General features: G+C 33.2%; 1 protein-coding gene and 1 long non-coding RNA gene across 2 annotated transcripts; both read right to left on the bottom strand.

The window, feature by feature from the left end:
• Positions 1-685: 685 nt before the first annotated feature.
• On the bottom strand, positions 686-1,369 carry LOC120077108. The gene has a single exon (XM_039030993.1). The coding sequence runs from the start codon at positions 1,367-1,369 to the stop codon at positions 686-688; it is 684 nt and encodes a 227-aa protein (XP_038886921.1).
• An 11,766-nt stretch (positions 1,370-13,135) lies between these two features.
• On the bottom strand, positions 13,136-14,408 carry LOC120091674. Its single transcript, XR_005485808.1, has 2 exons — positions 13,949-14,408; positions 13,136-13,869 (listed from the first exon to the last, which is right to left on the bottom strand). It is a non-coding gene; the product is annotated as an uncharacterized LOC120091674 (long non-coding RNA).
• Between the last annotated feature and the right edge of the window lie 352 nt (positions 14,409-14,760).

The raw sequence follows: 14,760 nt of genomic DNA, 5'->3' as shown, positions 1-14,760 counted from the left end.
TATTTTTTATGTGTATAGAACATGTATTTTTTATTGTATTTTTTATGTATGTAAAAACATTTATTTTTTATGTATGTAAAATCATTTATTTTTTATGTATAATAGAGCTATTGCTCTTTTTATTATATAATTGAACGTGTATTTTTTATGTAAGTTCAAAGTTCAAAGTTCAAAGTTCAATATCATAATTTTATCAGAACATGCATAATTGAGCTACTGCTCTTTTCATTGTATCAATGGTATATAGAACATTATACGCTTTAAGGTTCAAAGTTCAAATATTGAGAGAGCGGGATTTTGAGAGAGAGCGAGATTGAAAGAGCGAGATTTTGAGAGAGAGTGAGATTGAGAGAGTATGAAGTTATTGTTTTTTATTAAAAGTATGAAGATTGAGAGAGTATGAAGTTATTGTTTTTTGTTACAAGTATGAACATTGGGAGAGTATGAAGTTATTATTTTTTGTTACAAGTATGAAGATTGAGAGAGTATGAAGATGGAAAAAGTATGAAGATTGAGAGAGTATGAAGATTGCTATTATAGAAATACTCCAGCTTGTTATTGTTTTTTTTTTTTTTTTACAAGAAAGTATGAAGTATGTGACAAGTATGTTACAAGTATGACGTATGAAAAACTGATCATTGGTATTTATAACAAATGAAATGTTACAAGTTAGTTACAAACTAAACTAGATGAGGGGTGTTTGTGTCACGGTCTCTGGCATTTTCAGCACGTCGCACGGTTGCAAGCGGTTCGTACAATTTTGGCAGTTATGCCCATAATTCCCACACCGACCACATTTCATTTGTTTACGAAATTTTCCTCTAGATGGTATTCTTCTCATTCTCCATCGCCTGACTTGTGGCACAAACTTCGGAGGAAGGATAATCTTTTCTACATATCTAGGAGGTCTCTTCCATTCAGATATATGGCCAAGTGGATTTATAGGCTCTGCATACGCAGTCATTAGAGAGTCCACTATATAAAATCGACTGCAAAGATTGTGGATGGGTATATTTCGTTCCTTGGCAGCAACAATTCCATGCAAAAACAGGATACCAAGTAAGTCGAATTCCTTACCCGTGCATTCCTTCTTGTGAAGATTGACAATACCGTCCAATCGATTATCTCGCACGTGTACCCGATAACAATCAATAGGCTCCACCCAATATCGTCTGCCCTTATCGGTCTCACTTGCAAATCGGGTTTCATAGTGGTCAGAGTGCAATGTCGTTCGAGATGCCCAGTAATTCCTCCATTCATAGAACCACGATTTGAGCATTCCTCTAACATGTTCAATCAAGCATACTATGGGCAATAGTCGATACTCTTTAGTTAACAAATTGAAACACTTTGCACTGTTGGATGTCATGTTATCATATCTTCGTTCTATTTGGTAAACCCGTGCCCACCTTTGAAGACCGATGTCTTCCAACTATTTCATGACAGCAACGTCTTGAAAACTACAGAGTTTGTCCCATTTTGACTGGAACTCTGTCATGCGAAATGCACTTGCTGCATCTCTAAATATCCCAACAACTGTGCTATCCTTAAAGTTTGTAACCAGATTTTGTTCTATATGCCATGTGCACAATCTATCAAATGACATGGGAAAAAATGCACGAATAGCATTGCCGATAGATACCATCCGATCAGACACAAACATCAGATTATCGGGTTCTTCGATACTGCATTTTTTACATAAACCATTTCCATGATCGATCAGTTTTATTGTCCACTATTGCATATGCCAGTAGGTATAATTGATTGTTCCCGTCCATAGAAACCGCATCCAACATGATGCCTTTGTATTTTCCTTTCAAGTGTGACCCATCAACAATAATACAAGGCCGACAGCTTACAAAACCTCTAATACAAGGCCCTAATGCCATAAACATATACTTGAAATGCACCTCATCTTCAAGTTTAATCTCAAAGACTGTACCCGAATTCTCTATTTTTAATGCTTCTCCATAAGCATGTAGTATGGAGTATGAGTATTCTGGAGTACCTCTAGTGAGAGCATACGTAGCTTCCCTGACATGCCACGCTTGATCATAACTTATGTTCACGCCATAATCTCTTCTCATATCCTCAACGATATGACAAGGTTTATAAATACGTCCTATTCCTGTGAACTTATCTTTAATGAGCTGACCAACAACCGTAGCAGTTGCTTGTTTATGGTCGTGATTCAGAATTCCAATGGAACATGTGTGCGAACTGCAGTACTTTGTGATCTTGAATATATCAGACCCTTCCATTTTGACTACAAGAAGACTCCACTTATATGTCTCCCCAATACATTTGATAGTGAACAGAGATTTGGTTTATTTTCTGACCTTAAATTCAAAATTTTTGTTGATGGACAGAATAGATAATCTCATTTTCAAGTCCTTTTTGCTAAAAAATAGTTAAATAACTTCAACGTCCTCTGTCTCAGATGAAGAAGTGTCAGGCATAATAAACTTTGTCCTATGACTTGAAGACACAGATGGTGGAACCACTGAAACTGTAGAACGACGCACATCTCCATGATTACGATCCATTTCATTCAGTCCTGTTGGTTGCTCATTCACATCTACTAAAGAACCACAATCTATATAATCAAATGTTTATGGTACAGTGTTGGTAGACAATGGAATATCATCCTCTTCCCGATGAAACTGATATGATTCCTCGTATTGTCTGTCCACGGTCGTGTCATCATAACTCACATTTCCAAACCCCATTCCAATGTTTTCACCCTGATTAGATTTCAACGTTACAACTATCTGAAGTCTACTAAGTTCTTCTTGCAAAAGAAGGAAGCGAGCATCATTATCATTCATTATGCATTGTGGAGGGGTTTCAAATTCAAGCTTATATTTAACCTTCAGTATAAGATCAAATTTTGAAGAACTGACATTTGTAACACGGTAAATGCAAGATTTAAGTTCTTCATACTTCAATATATGAGGCACAATGATTTTTGTCAACTGTTACCCAATATACGAACTTTCATTCTCATCCCAATCATTTCCATATCGAATAAGTAGACACTTTTCTGTCATCCTACAAAGCAAGAGAACATTTGTCATTAAGTTGTACAAGTAATTGAAGTGTACTCTCGCTTTCAATCTCGCTCTCTCTCGTATTCTTGCTTTCTCTCTTACTCTTCCTCTTCCTCTTTCTTACTCTCTCCCAATACAAAATTTCGTAATGCTATATTTCCAAAAATAACACAGCAAAAATAATTAAACAGACTCAAAATAATGAAACACCTTTCTGAAAAAGTTGTTCCATTCTAAAAAAGCCTCGTCTTGGAAATCCCCGTTCGAAAAATCTTCGTTCAACAAAATATCATCGAAAACCAGAGAAGTAATCACCTTTGAAATGGAGTTTGGAGTTTAAAGAAATCACCTTTGTATTGTGTTCAAGTATTATTGATTTGATTTGAGGCTTCCGTCGTGAAAATTGTCAAATCATTCTTCGTACACTGACGAGCAATCACATCAAACCAGGGAATTTCAAGCGAGAGTAAGAGCGTTTAATTAGACAAGAGCGAGATTTACCTCGTGAGGCTGGTGTAAGAGCAATTTATGTAATTTGGTATGACGATGATGTTAGCAGAGAGTCAATTAACATTATTTTTTAAAAATGGATCATTTGACATTTTGGACCCAAAAATTGGGTCATCTGTACAAATTTCCCAATGGTAGAGCATGACCATCATAAAAAATTTTAGTTGGTTAAGAAGAACTGCCACCAAAATTTTGCTAAACCATTTTAGCTTAACTACAACACAGATGAATCAAATTCTACAAAATATTACATGATTCGAAAAAAATTACATAAAATCTCGATCTTTGTCCTGGTCGAGATTACACTAAGAAAATTTTTAAAAAAAACGATAGTTTAGATGTACGATAAAGATGAGTTAAATTTTTATTAGAATCTTGGGATCAGTCTCGGTTGGGAATGATTGAAAAAAAAAATATTTCAACAAGTTTTCCAAAAGAATGCTAGTTGTAATAGATGAAAATGCTCGAGGGTTACTTTTTACATTTTTTCGATTTTTTTTTTGTATGGATGACTTTAATTTTGTAGCCATATTGTTGTTTATCTCAAAATTTAAAATTAATGAAGTATTGCCTTTCCTATTGTAAGAATGCATCAAGAGTGTGTTACTTTCCCTCCCTCCCTCTCTCCTCCTCCCTCCCTCGTGCTCTCGAGTTCAACTAATCCAATATAATAATGCTCTCACACGCTAGGGTTCTACCTCTCTTACTCCCGCATGCTCATGCTCTTCATCTCACTCCCTCATCCTCTTTCTCATTCTCTCTTCCACGCTTGTACTTGTCATTCTGAACCTTCACTAATGGTGTGCAAGAGATACAATATGGATAATTATCATGCTCCTAGGGCACTCTCACAATATGAAGATGGTTATATTTTATTATTTTAGAAAAATGGGATAACGCTATTATGAATACAAACTTTGGGTCATCTGTTAAAAAAATTAGAGATAGATTTATATTTTTATTAGTTAAAAAGTGTGATGAATTGATTATTATTATTTTAAAAAAATTTAAAAGTTTTGTGATGCTAAAAAAGTACACGATGTGACTTGACACAGTCCAAAAAGTATACTTTATAGTGCTTAAACACAAAATGTACTAACATTCAAAAGTAAGCCAACTCAATTAAAAAAAATGAAAAACTTAAGAAAGCCTTTTTGTAATGTTGTTGATGAGAAGCAAATCAAATCAATATGCATATATACATATTATTAGAAATTAATTTGGCCTTGATGCAAAGAACCCAATTATGATATTATTCTTCATGCCTTTTTTTGTTTTTTTTTTTGGTTTTTTACTTTTTCAGATATGTACTTCACACTCCTTTGCAAACATCATCATTTTCATACTTGAAAAATGAAAAGGCTTATCTTGCTTTTTGAATCATGCATGCATTTTAAGCTATAGTAATAGGAGGAATTTTGAGTTTTGTACTAAGTTAATTAATTGTAATTAGGTCTATCAGTAATTTTATTGATTTAATGTTCCTACACGTTCGGATCTCGTATGAGCTGGGTTATGCTATGAGTGTCAAGTGGCCTTGACCTTTGACCTGCCTTTCCCTACTCTAGTTTCGAGATACTCTGAGTTGACTTGCATAAAATATCATTGCACCAATGTGGTGTCGAGTGAAAAATACTTGAAAAGTGCTTTCTTTGGCTTATATTTTTCCCCCTAATTTTATATGTTAATTGTGGGTTTCTATGTGTTTTTATATTAAATTATAGGTAACAAACATTTAGATGGAATATGAAGAGATTAGGAATTAGGTGAAAGAAAAGATTGACTTTGAAAGGGGTAATTAGATAAAAGACTTATAGATCTAGGTATTATGTTAATTTGTTCAAGAATCAAAGCAATTAAGTTTGGTAGACCCTTTGGTGAGAGCTATTATCTGGGACGTCTCTTTATTAAAAATCTCTATATTTGATCACTTTACTTGCTTTCTTCGAGTTAGTTTAATTTATTTGCATCAAAATTGAACCCTAATAGATGTGATGGTCTTCTCATTCACCAAATTGATAGTGACAACTGTTTCAATTTTGAGTAGACATCTAGCAAACCTCAATAGAAAAACAATCTCATAAACTTTTCACAATTAAGGATGAACATCAATATGAAATAAATAAATTTTTTTCCCTTTTCTATATGAATTTACAAATTGGTTGCAAAACAATGTAAAATAATTTAATTGCATGTGTTTAAAATTCAAAAGTTATTTTTTTAATATATTACTAATTTTTCAAGTAAAATTTGTGAATAATTATATTCATTTTACTTTTAATTCTATTCCATTAAAGTAAGGAGAGTATATGGAGAGTGGAAATTAGACGAAAATTAGTTAAATATTTGTGTTTCCGATAAATATTTTCGATTTGTTTTTGGGTTTTAACGGGAAAAGAAATTATCCAAACCATTGTATTTATATAGAAAATATGAGTTTAATAATATCTGTACAAGTTGGTTAAGTGACTTTGGAGTCCGCATGTTTCATCAAAGGCCCGTGATTGGATTCTCAGGGAGCGCATATTGTAATTTCAAATTTATTATCGTACTTTTCATATGGATTTTCGGCCCAAATTAGTTGGCCCATGGTCACTCACTAAGTATCCCATCTTTGATTAAATTTTTTATTTTTTTAATATATATATAATGGGGATGGGTCCCCGTGGAGACCCGTTTCCCCAGCAGAGAATCCCTGGTGGGGGCGGGAATGGAGAAAACACCCCGGACGAGGATGGGAGTCCTCGTTGCCAATCCTAGGTAAATGATTGCCTTTTAAACTCCCCTAAAACAAATTTTCAAATTTTCATTTTAAATTACTTCAATTCCCCTACTCTTGACCACTTTGAACTTGAAGGAAACTTTTGAACAATAATATTTCTCGAGTTGAGTTGATTAATTCTCTGAATTGTGAAACATGGATAATAATAATATGAGTAATCAAAACCAAAACTCCACTGGTACATTCGATTCCAACCCCTCCTCCTCTGTCGAGTTTCGATAAAGCTGGTCGATATGGAGCAGTTGTTTTTACCCTTTATTTCCTGTAAACTGATAGTCAAACACTGATAACACATCATGAATGAAAATGAAATTGAAGGAAATTTTATAATGCCCTGCATTTGATATTTATAAATCTATAAAAAAAAGAAAAAAAAAAGAAAAAAATAGCATTTTTTTTAAAGATACTCGATCTGGCTTCATTGGGTACAAAGTAATTGATGAAATAAGTTGGATATCAGGCCAAGCTTCGTCATGTATTCATTAGGTATAAAAGCAAATGAGTTAAAATTACTCGACTAGGCTTCACCGGGTACAAAATAATTGTTGGAATAAGTTTGAAACTCGGTCGGGCTTCACCAGGTCTTCACCGGATATAAAATAAATTGATTGACTCAGTCTACCCGAGTACGGGATAGGAACCGAGCTGGGACTGGTCCAGGCCCGATAGAGTTAACTCTAGCCCGACCGGGCGCATAAAAAGTAGGAATACTGTTTGTTGGACCTGTGTTGTACCCGATCGGGTGGACGACCGCGCCAATTTTTTTCTTTTTAGTTTTTCTTTTCTTTTACTTTTTCTTTAACTACATTACATTAATACATTTTTATTATAAATTGTAGGAAAATGCCTCGCGTTTGGATTTGTTTCTGTGGTGTTTGGAATGAAAAGGAAAAGGATTACGATGGATGAGAGTTGTGGGGGTAATTGGTATTATTGTATGATTTTTTACATGAGCCCGGCGGGAATTGACGCCTAGTTGCATGGGCCCTACTGGGAATTAGTATTATTTTATGATTTTTTGCATGAACCCGACGGGAAATTGGCACCTAGTTGCATGAGTTCGACTGGGAATTATATTATTTTATGATTTTTTACATGAGCCCGGTCAGGAATTGGCACCTAGTTTCATGGGCCCATCTGGAAATTAGTATTATTTTATGATTTTTTGCATGAGCCCAACCGGGAATTAGTCCTTAGTTTCATTGGCCCGACCGAAAATTAGTATTATTTTATGATTTTTTGCATGATCCCGATCGAAAATTGATGCCTAGTTGCATTGGTCCAACCGAAAATTAGTATTATTTTATGATTTTTGCATGAGCCCGATCGAGAATTGACACCTAGTTGCATGAGCCCGCCCGGGAATTCGCCCTGTATACTTTGGTGATTTTCTGATATATCCTTACCATTAACTACAAAAACAATCTAAGTCAACTATAAATTTTCATTCACCGCTTCCACTATTAATTACAAAAAAAGTTTACGAACCTCTAAAATCATGTTTTATTTGCCCAAATCTGAATGATATATTGTCTATAAAAATATGTCATTCTATTTTGTGTTAAGATGCCCATTTTGGACCCGATTACATCATATTTGAAAATTTTACATGTGAACATACCACAATCACCACTCTCATATTGTTCAGGCACAAAAGCATCTCGACTTACTCCAAACAATAATATAAGTCCACACAAACAAGCACCCAGTGCATCCCATAGAGGTTGAAAGGCATGTAAACAACATCAACGTTGCTCCAAGGTACATTATGGTCAGTGTGTTTACCATTGACATACTTTAATATGTTCATCGCCTTACTCCAATCGATAGTATGACGATCGTGTCTTAGGAAGTTCTAAAGCAATGAGAAAATCAGACAATGTTGATTGCATGAACCTATGGAATAATGTATATAACGTACTGATAGGGTCGAAGTTTACCGTCGCCCATAAACCCTTGCTACACAAATAAAATTTATAAATCACCAAACGAACGAACTACTTATACTAACTGGTAGTACAAGCTGCAAGTTCGGGGTTGAACCTTAGGGAAGCGCGGAAGATTAATTCATCAAACCGCATTTTCAGTTAAAGTGATAAATGAGGAGGGGTGGATTGATAATTTAAAGTGCATGAAAATAAAATGCGAGAAAAAAAAATAGAAATGCAATTAAAGGAAACGATCTAGCTTAAGGGAATAAAAAATGACCAATGTAATTCTTGTTCATCGAGATGTTTAAATACAATTTAGTTTCTTGACTATGCCTACCCAATTGATTGGAATCCCATGGTCCTAATTACCTAGTTAATCAACATGCATAGAAAATGAATCCATTCCATACAAATTAACGAATCACAATAAGTTCTAGGGATAACGCTAGGCTGGGTGTTCGACTTCCAACGTCTAATCAAACATTCAATACGATTTCTCTCTAAGTTGATAGGAGCAATACTATTCTTTTTAGGCAACATATCTCAGGCCTAATGAATCGCAAGTCTATCTAACCTATTGCTTCCAATGGGATTAACCTATAATTTCATGTTACATATTAGAAGTCAATCTCCAAGCATTAGAGTCACACAACAAATTCATTTGTTGTCAATCAATAATAAAATCATGCAATTCATGAACACAAAATTCAGATTGAAACCCATAGATAAAAAAAAAAAGATTACATTCAAACAAAACTCCCAAAAACTACATTATTCCAAAATCCCCTAAACTAGAAAATAGCTAGAACATACCTTCCCATGGAGATGGAAAAGACAAATCCTGATATCGTTCCATTAGTTACATGAGATGGGGAGAAAAATGGAGAAAAATACAAGTGGAGAGGTGGGAAGAGGAGAAATTCAGCTTAGGAGCCGATTGGAGGTCCCTTTTCCACCCTAAATTGAAGTTATATATAGCAGTCATCGGAGCGTCGCGATGCTGCAATGCTGCGAGCCTTACACGCGTGCATCCATCAGTCATAATCTGGAGTGTCATGATGCTACTCTGTGCTCCAATAACGATTAGACCTTGTAGCATTGCGCAACGCTCATTTGGGCGTTGCGACGCTTCGTCCATGGGCTTTTTTTTATCTGTTCACGTCCTTTTGAAGTATAGTTGCTTAAATTAGCTCCTACTTACTCCAAATTAACCCAAGATAGCTAGTAATGATGGATTCTACCTCCAAGATGCTTGATACGTGTAAAATCACTAAATAAATACATTAAACATAAAAGCGACCTAAAATTAAGAAGAGGAAAATAGAAAATTTTTGGTGTTATCAAACACCCCCAACTTAATTCTTGATCATCATCGAGAGCAAGGTAGAATCACATATTCACACAGAAAATTATGCTTGCTCAATCACATAGGTTGTTACTCTAGTCTCGACTCTCAACCGTCTATAAGGATGAGATTTGCAATAAAAAAATGAAATCCAATTACAATCAATCAACGAAGCACATTTAAAAATGAGTCTAAAACTACTCGTGCATAAGTGAGTCAAAAGCCTTACTAATTAAACTCACAAAATCTGGAATGGTTTTATAAGGCTCTTAATTCATTTTTTCCTACATTGACTCGAAGGTTCAAAAACCAAGATTCCTAGACTCAACTTTGTAAATGTACCCGAATGCATAGTGGGACAATTGGAGGGGAAATCAGTGATTTAGCAGGAGTAAATTTGGTTACAATGTGGTGAAGAAATGCTTGAAAATTGGTTAACAAAAGGAAATTGTCAAAATCATTATGAAATTAGCCCATTCAATTGACTTTCTTAATGTTGCTCAAGATTCTTTTGGCAACTACATTATTCAATCTGCACTTGAATAAACTCATCCTACGGTAACATTATCCGACTCCCTCTCTCTCTCTATATATATATTATCAAAGGCTTATTAATTAAATACAAAATTGAAAAATTTCCCAAATTACTTAATGCTTTTAACTAAATTAATATGAATTATATGGTACCTAATTGACTAGGTGTCAAGTTTGATTTAATGCTTTGTTGGAGAATATGGCTTTGAGGAATGACGAATTTTCCGAATAAATTGACCAATTTTTTGCATGAAAATATATATTTGTTTGGTATTCGTATAATCAATTTTATATGTAGATTCAACTTTACCCTTGGATGGAAGTTTGGTAAGACTTGATTTGTCCCTTCTGCTATTTAACTCTTACTATCCAAATTAAACAAACCCTTCCCACTGATTACCTTTTTGTTGAAAATTTGGTTGTAAAAATTTTTTAGAATAGGAAGTCAGTTTTATTTTGGTGGTTCTTGACAACTCGACCACACTCATATCCAACCATCCAAAAGAAACGAGTTTGAGTGGATCATTCAGGTCTTCCTTCTTGGCTTTGAAGGTTCCAGGATCTATCTTTCTAGTTATCAAAAGAAAAGTTTCATAATAGCATAGCCGCTACTCTATCTATGTCAAATCAAAAAATAAAGGAAAAAACTCCCCAAAAAAATTTTTCGAGGGGGAAATGAGAGATATTTTGTTCCACCACAAAGAATTATTTGATTTTTGCATTTCAACTAATTTGACGTGTACCAATTGTTCCAAAATTGGCTCAAGTTTTGTTTCATGTTAGATGAAATTCTAGTGATTCCTCTTCCGACCCTACAAATCACCAGGACCTTTCCATGTACCCATCAGTTTTGATAGCAAGTTCATTAGATAGAGTTTATACGACCCTCGAACTAGGGTTCAATGGATAGATAAGGGAGAGACAGAAGAAGGGAGGGAGAATTGGAAAGAGAGAAGGGAAAAAGAAAAACCCATCTCATATTTTTTTTTTTTTAAAAAAAACTACATTTTTATTTCAGTTTTGGGTCTCGTTTTTATTTGGTTCCTAGGTTTCAAAATGTGGGCTGGACTTAAAATTTTGCTACTTCTGCAGTCACAAAAAGTTTGAGTTACAAGCTTAATTATCATAACCTATTTTACTCATTTTACAACCAGCCTAATTAGATTTCTTCTTAATTATAGGGCTAGTTGCATAAATGGAATTCAAGCCCAAAATAATAGAATATGTAGTACAATGATAAAATAATTGTATATATAGAACAAAAATGGTAAAAGACAAAAAAATTCATGTCCAACCACCATTTTGCGTTTTGCTTTCTATTTTTCTCAAATTGAAAGTTATCACTGATAGCTGCTATTAGTGATAGCTTTCAGTTTGAGAAGTGTGCTGCTGGTGGCTATCACCTCTAGCTTCTATTAGTGGGATTTGAGAAGTGTGCTATTAGTTACTATCATTGATAGCTTTCAAGTGTGCTATTAGTTGCTATCGTTGATAGTTACAACCAGTGATACTACTATCAGTGATAACTTTCTATTTAAGAAATGTATTATCAGTTACTATGACTAATAGTTGCTATTAGTGATGCTGCTATCGGTGAATATCACTGATGGTTGCTATCAGTGATAACTTTCAATTCGAGAAATGTGCTATCAGTTGCTAACATTGATAGCTGTTATTAGTAATGATGCTATTAGTTATAGCTTTCAATTTGAGAAATAGTCTATCAATTGCTATCACTAATATGTTTCTATCAATAATAGTCAAATAGTGGCTATTGCTGATATATTTCTATCAATGGTAATGTTTTAATGTTTTTTGTTGTTTGAATTTGATATCATATTATATTTATTTGTAAATAATCAGAGTCTTTTAATTAATTTGTTGATACATGTAGTGTGTTTATATGTCGTTATTATGCATATAGGTATAGAATGATATCCTTCTACATTGATAGTCATAAAGGATATCATTGATAACTACTGATATTTTCTATTGCTATCAATGTAAATGATATTAGTAATAGTATTTATGTACTATGTAATGTTTGGAGAGATGAGGAGATTGGGGAGATAGAAGCAAAAATTGGAGAAAAGAAAGAAAATAAAATAAATCGGAGAAAGAAAAAAATTTAAAAAATTGGAGAAAGAAAAAAATTAAAAATTGAAGAAAGAAAAGAAAGTTTTAAAAAAATAAAAGCTCGGAGAAATAAAATAAAATAAAATAAAAAAGGAGAAAAGGAATGATTTTTTTTTTAAAAAAAAAAAAAAGAAGAAGAAGGGAAGAAAGGAAAGAAAAAAATTGGAGAAAATGAAAGAAAATTAAAAAGTATATAAAAAAAAAAAAAAAGAAAGAAAGGGATGAAGAAGACATGCAATAAAACAAAGGAGGAGAAATTAAAAATGAGAAAAATTAAAAAGTTCTTATATATTTATAAATATTAATAAAGAGGTCTATATATATATATATATATATATATATTGTTGTATTGATTACAAATATCCTAGACGAAATTGGGCTTATCTTTGAGTTAGTCATGGGCTTTTCAGTTGTTGAAAGATTGACGTGGGGTCTCTACTATGATTGCAATTGATTCAATTATTACATATATTTGTTCACAGATATTTCTATTTTATTTTATCATATACTAAAATTCAATTTGTCTTTAAAAATATTGGTGTGTACTTAAATTGATTATTGGTAAAATAATGACTAATAATTTGACAATGATTGAACATAAGCTTAGACGAATTGTTAAATTAATTGAAATCTATATTTTTTTAATTTTCATTTAATTTCTAAGATTCAAGATGTTAAATTTTTACTTTTAACATTTGAATTTTGTTTCAATTTGATAATTTTAATATCTATTTTTTTTACCTCGATCTTTTACTGAATACTCATTGTGAATATTTGTATTGATAAATTTATAGATAACTAAAAGAATTATGATTAACTAAAATTTACTTCTTTTGACAACCTTATATAGAATGGAAGAAGTATCAAACTTCTAATTTCGAAGTTGATCAGAGTCACCAAGTGCTTCTAAAACAACCTTAAAGGTCCCAAACAAAGAAATTGAAAAGGCCTAAACCAAGCTTTTTTTTGCCTAAAACTCACCATACAAACATGAGTCCTTAGTTTGAAAAAAAAAAATAGTTATAAATGTCCTTGAGGTCCACATCTTGTAGACTAGGGCATTACAAAACCAATTTGGCCAAGTTCTCTTGTCTCTTCGACACTAATTTCTGCGAAATTAGTTATGGCAAAAAATAATATGTTATGGCATTTGATCTTTAGGCAAAAACGATATGTTATTTGATCTCCTTCCGCCGTGGAATTTCTAGTTATATCAAAATTTGAATAATGGAGGAGTCCAAATTTCAACTAAAATAATGGGTTTTCCATTCTGATTCTGCAACTTTACACCATATCTTCCATCCCACCACAACCCATCTTTCTCTCTTTCTCTCTTTCTCTCTCTATCCATTTATTTCCTCTGTCGAATCTTACCCGCTCCATAACCAGTAAAGGCTATGGAAACGAAACCCACCTCCACCTCCCTCCTCTCTGGCCCTTCTCGCTTCTACACTTTGAGGTGTTTTGTTTATGATGATGAACTTCGTAAGCAAGAGAACTTAATTTTCCATCATTTTCTCACCATTGAGACAAAGAAAAAAATCATAGTGCTTAGAAGACTTAAAAAGAAGTCTTCGAACACTGAAAAATTGGAGAATGAGATTTAAAATCAAGCGAAAACAAGTGTAATAAGAAAACTAAAATAGAGTCCAAAACTCACCAGCGGAAGCAGCGGCAGCGTGAAGAATGAAAAGAGAGTCTGAAGAGCGTGGTAAAACGTACAAGGCAGCAACAACATGAAAGCATAGGCGTCGTGAAGGCAAACCCTAGATTCATGATTTCGCGTAGGAGATGCTTGAGTGGAGGGTTTCACGTGTGATGTTTGGGAAAAAACTGAAGAGGTTTCACGATTTCCGGAGCTTTGTTTTGTTTGAGAGGGAAAAGACATAGATTAATAAACCATAACTTACTTGACGTTTATAATGCGTTGAGTAAAAATGGGATAAAAAAATTCAGAAATTTCTGTCAATCTCTGCGTTTTTCATTATTCTTAACGTTTTTCATCAAATTTATATGTTACTTGACATTTTTTTTTCTATAAAAATATCAAATACTCAAAAGTTTCAAGCGTCAAGTAATATGGTTTTTGTAGTAGTATACAATCATAAACTACTGTTTTAGCTTTCTTCAATTTTTTTTTTTTTAATTTTTAAAATAACTATGGTATTTTAGTTGTGATCATAGCTACAAATATTCCAACTTAATTGGTTTAGTTTTTATTCAATTAAATAAATGGGGCTTTGTCGTTATATATAATGTTTCAATCTTACCATTAATATTTGTTGTATGAATAAGTTCACCTAAAATATGAGACAATACGTAACCTTGTAAATGTGAGAGAATTTGAGCCAACTAATTCACATTGTCTCCTTAACAATTTTACTCACTCTAGTGTCTGAGTTTCATAAGTAATTGTCTCCCAAGATAAAATAAATTACCTTTCTCATGGAAGCAACACCTCGTCCATAAGAT

Source organism: Benincasa hispida, chromosome 1 (assembly GCF_009727055.1).
Source record: "Benincasa hispida cultivar B227 chromosome 1, ASM972705v1, whole genome shotgun sequence".
NCBI classification, from domain to species: Eukaryota; Viridiplantae; Streptophyta; class Magnoliopsida; order Cucurbitales; family Cucurbitaceae; genus Benincasa; species Benincasa hispida.
Note: the sequence above shows the minus strand (reverse complement) of the source record. Positions and strands in the feature narration are given on the sequence as shown.

Excerpts from the sequence above, each read along its gene's own strand:
- LOC120077108 (XM_039030993.1), bottom strand. The coding sequence starts at position 1,369 with ATGACATCCAACAGTGCAAAGTGTTTCAATTTGTTAACTAAAGAGTAT.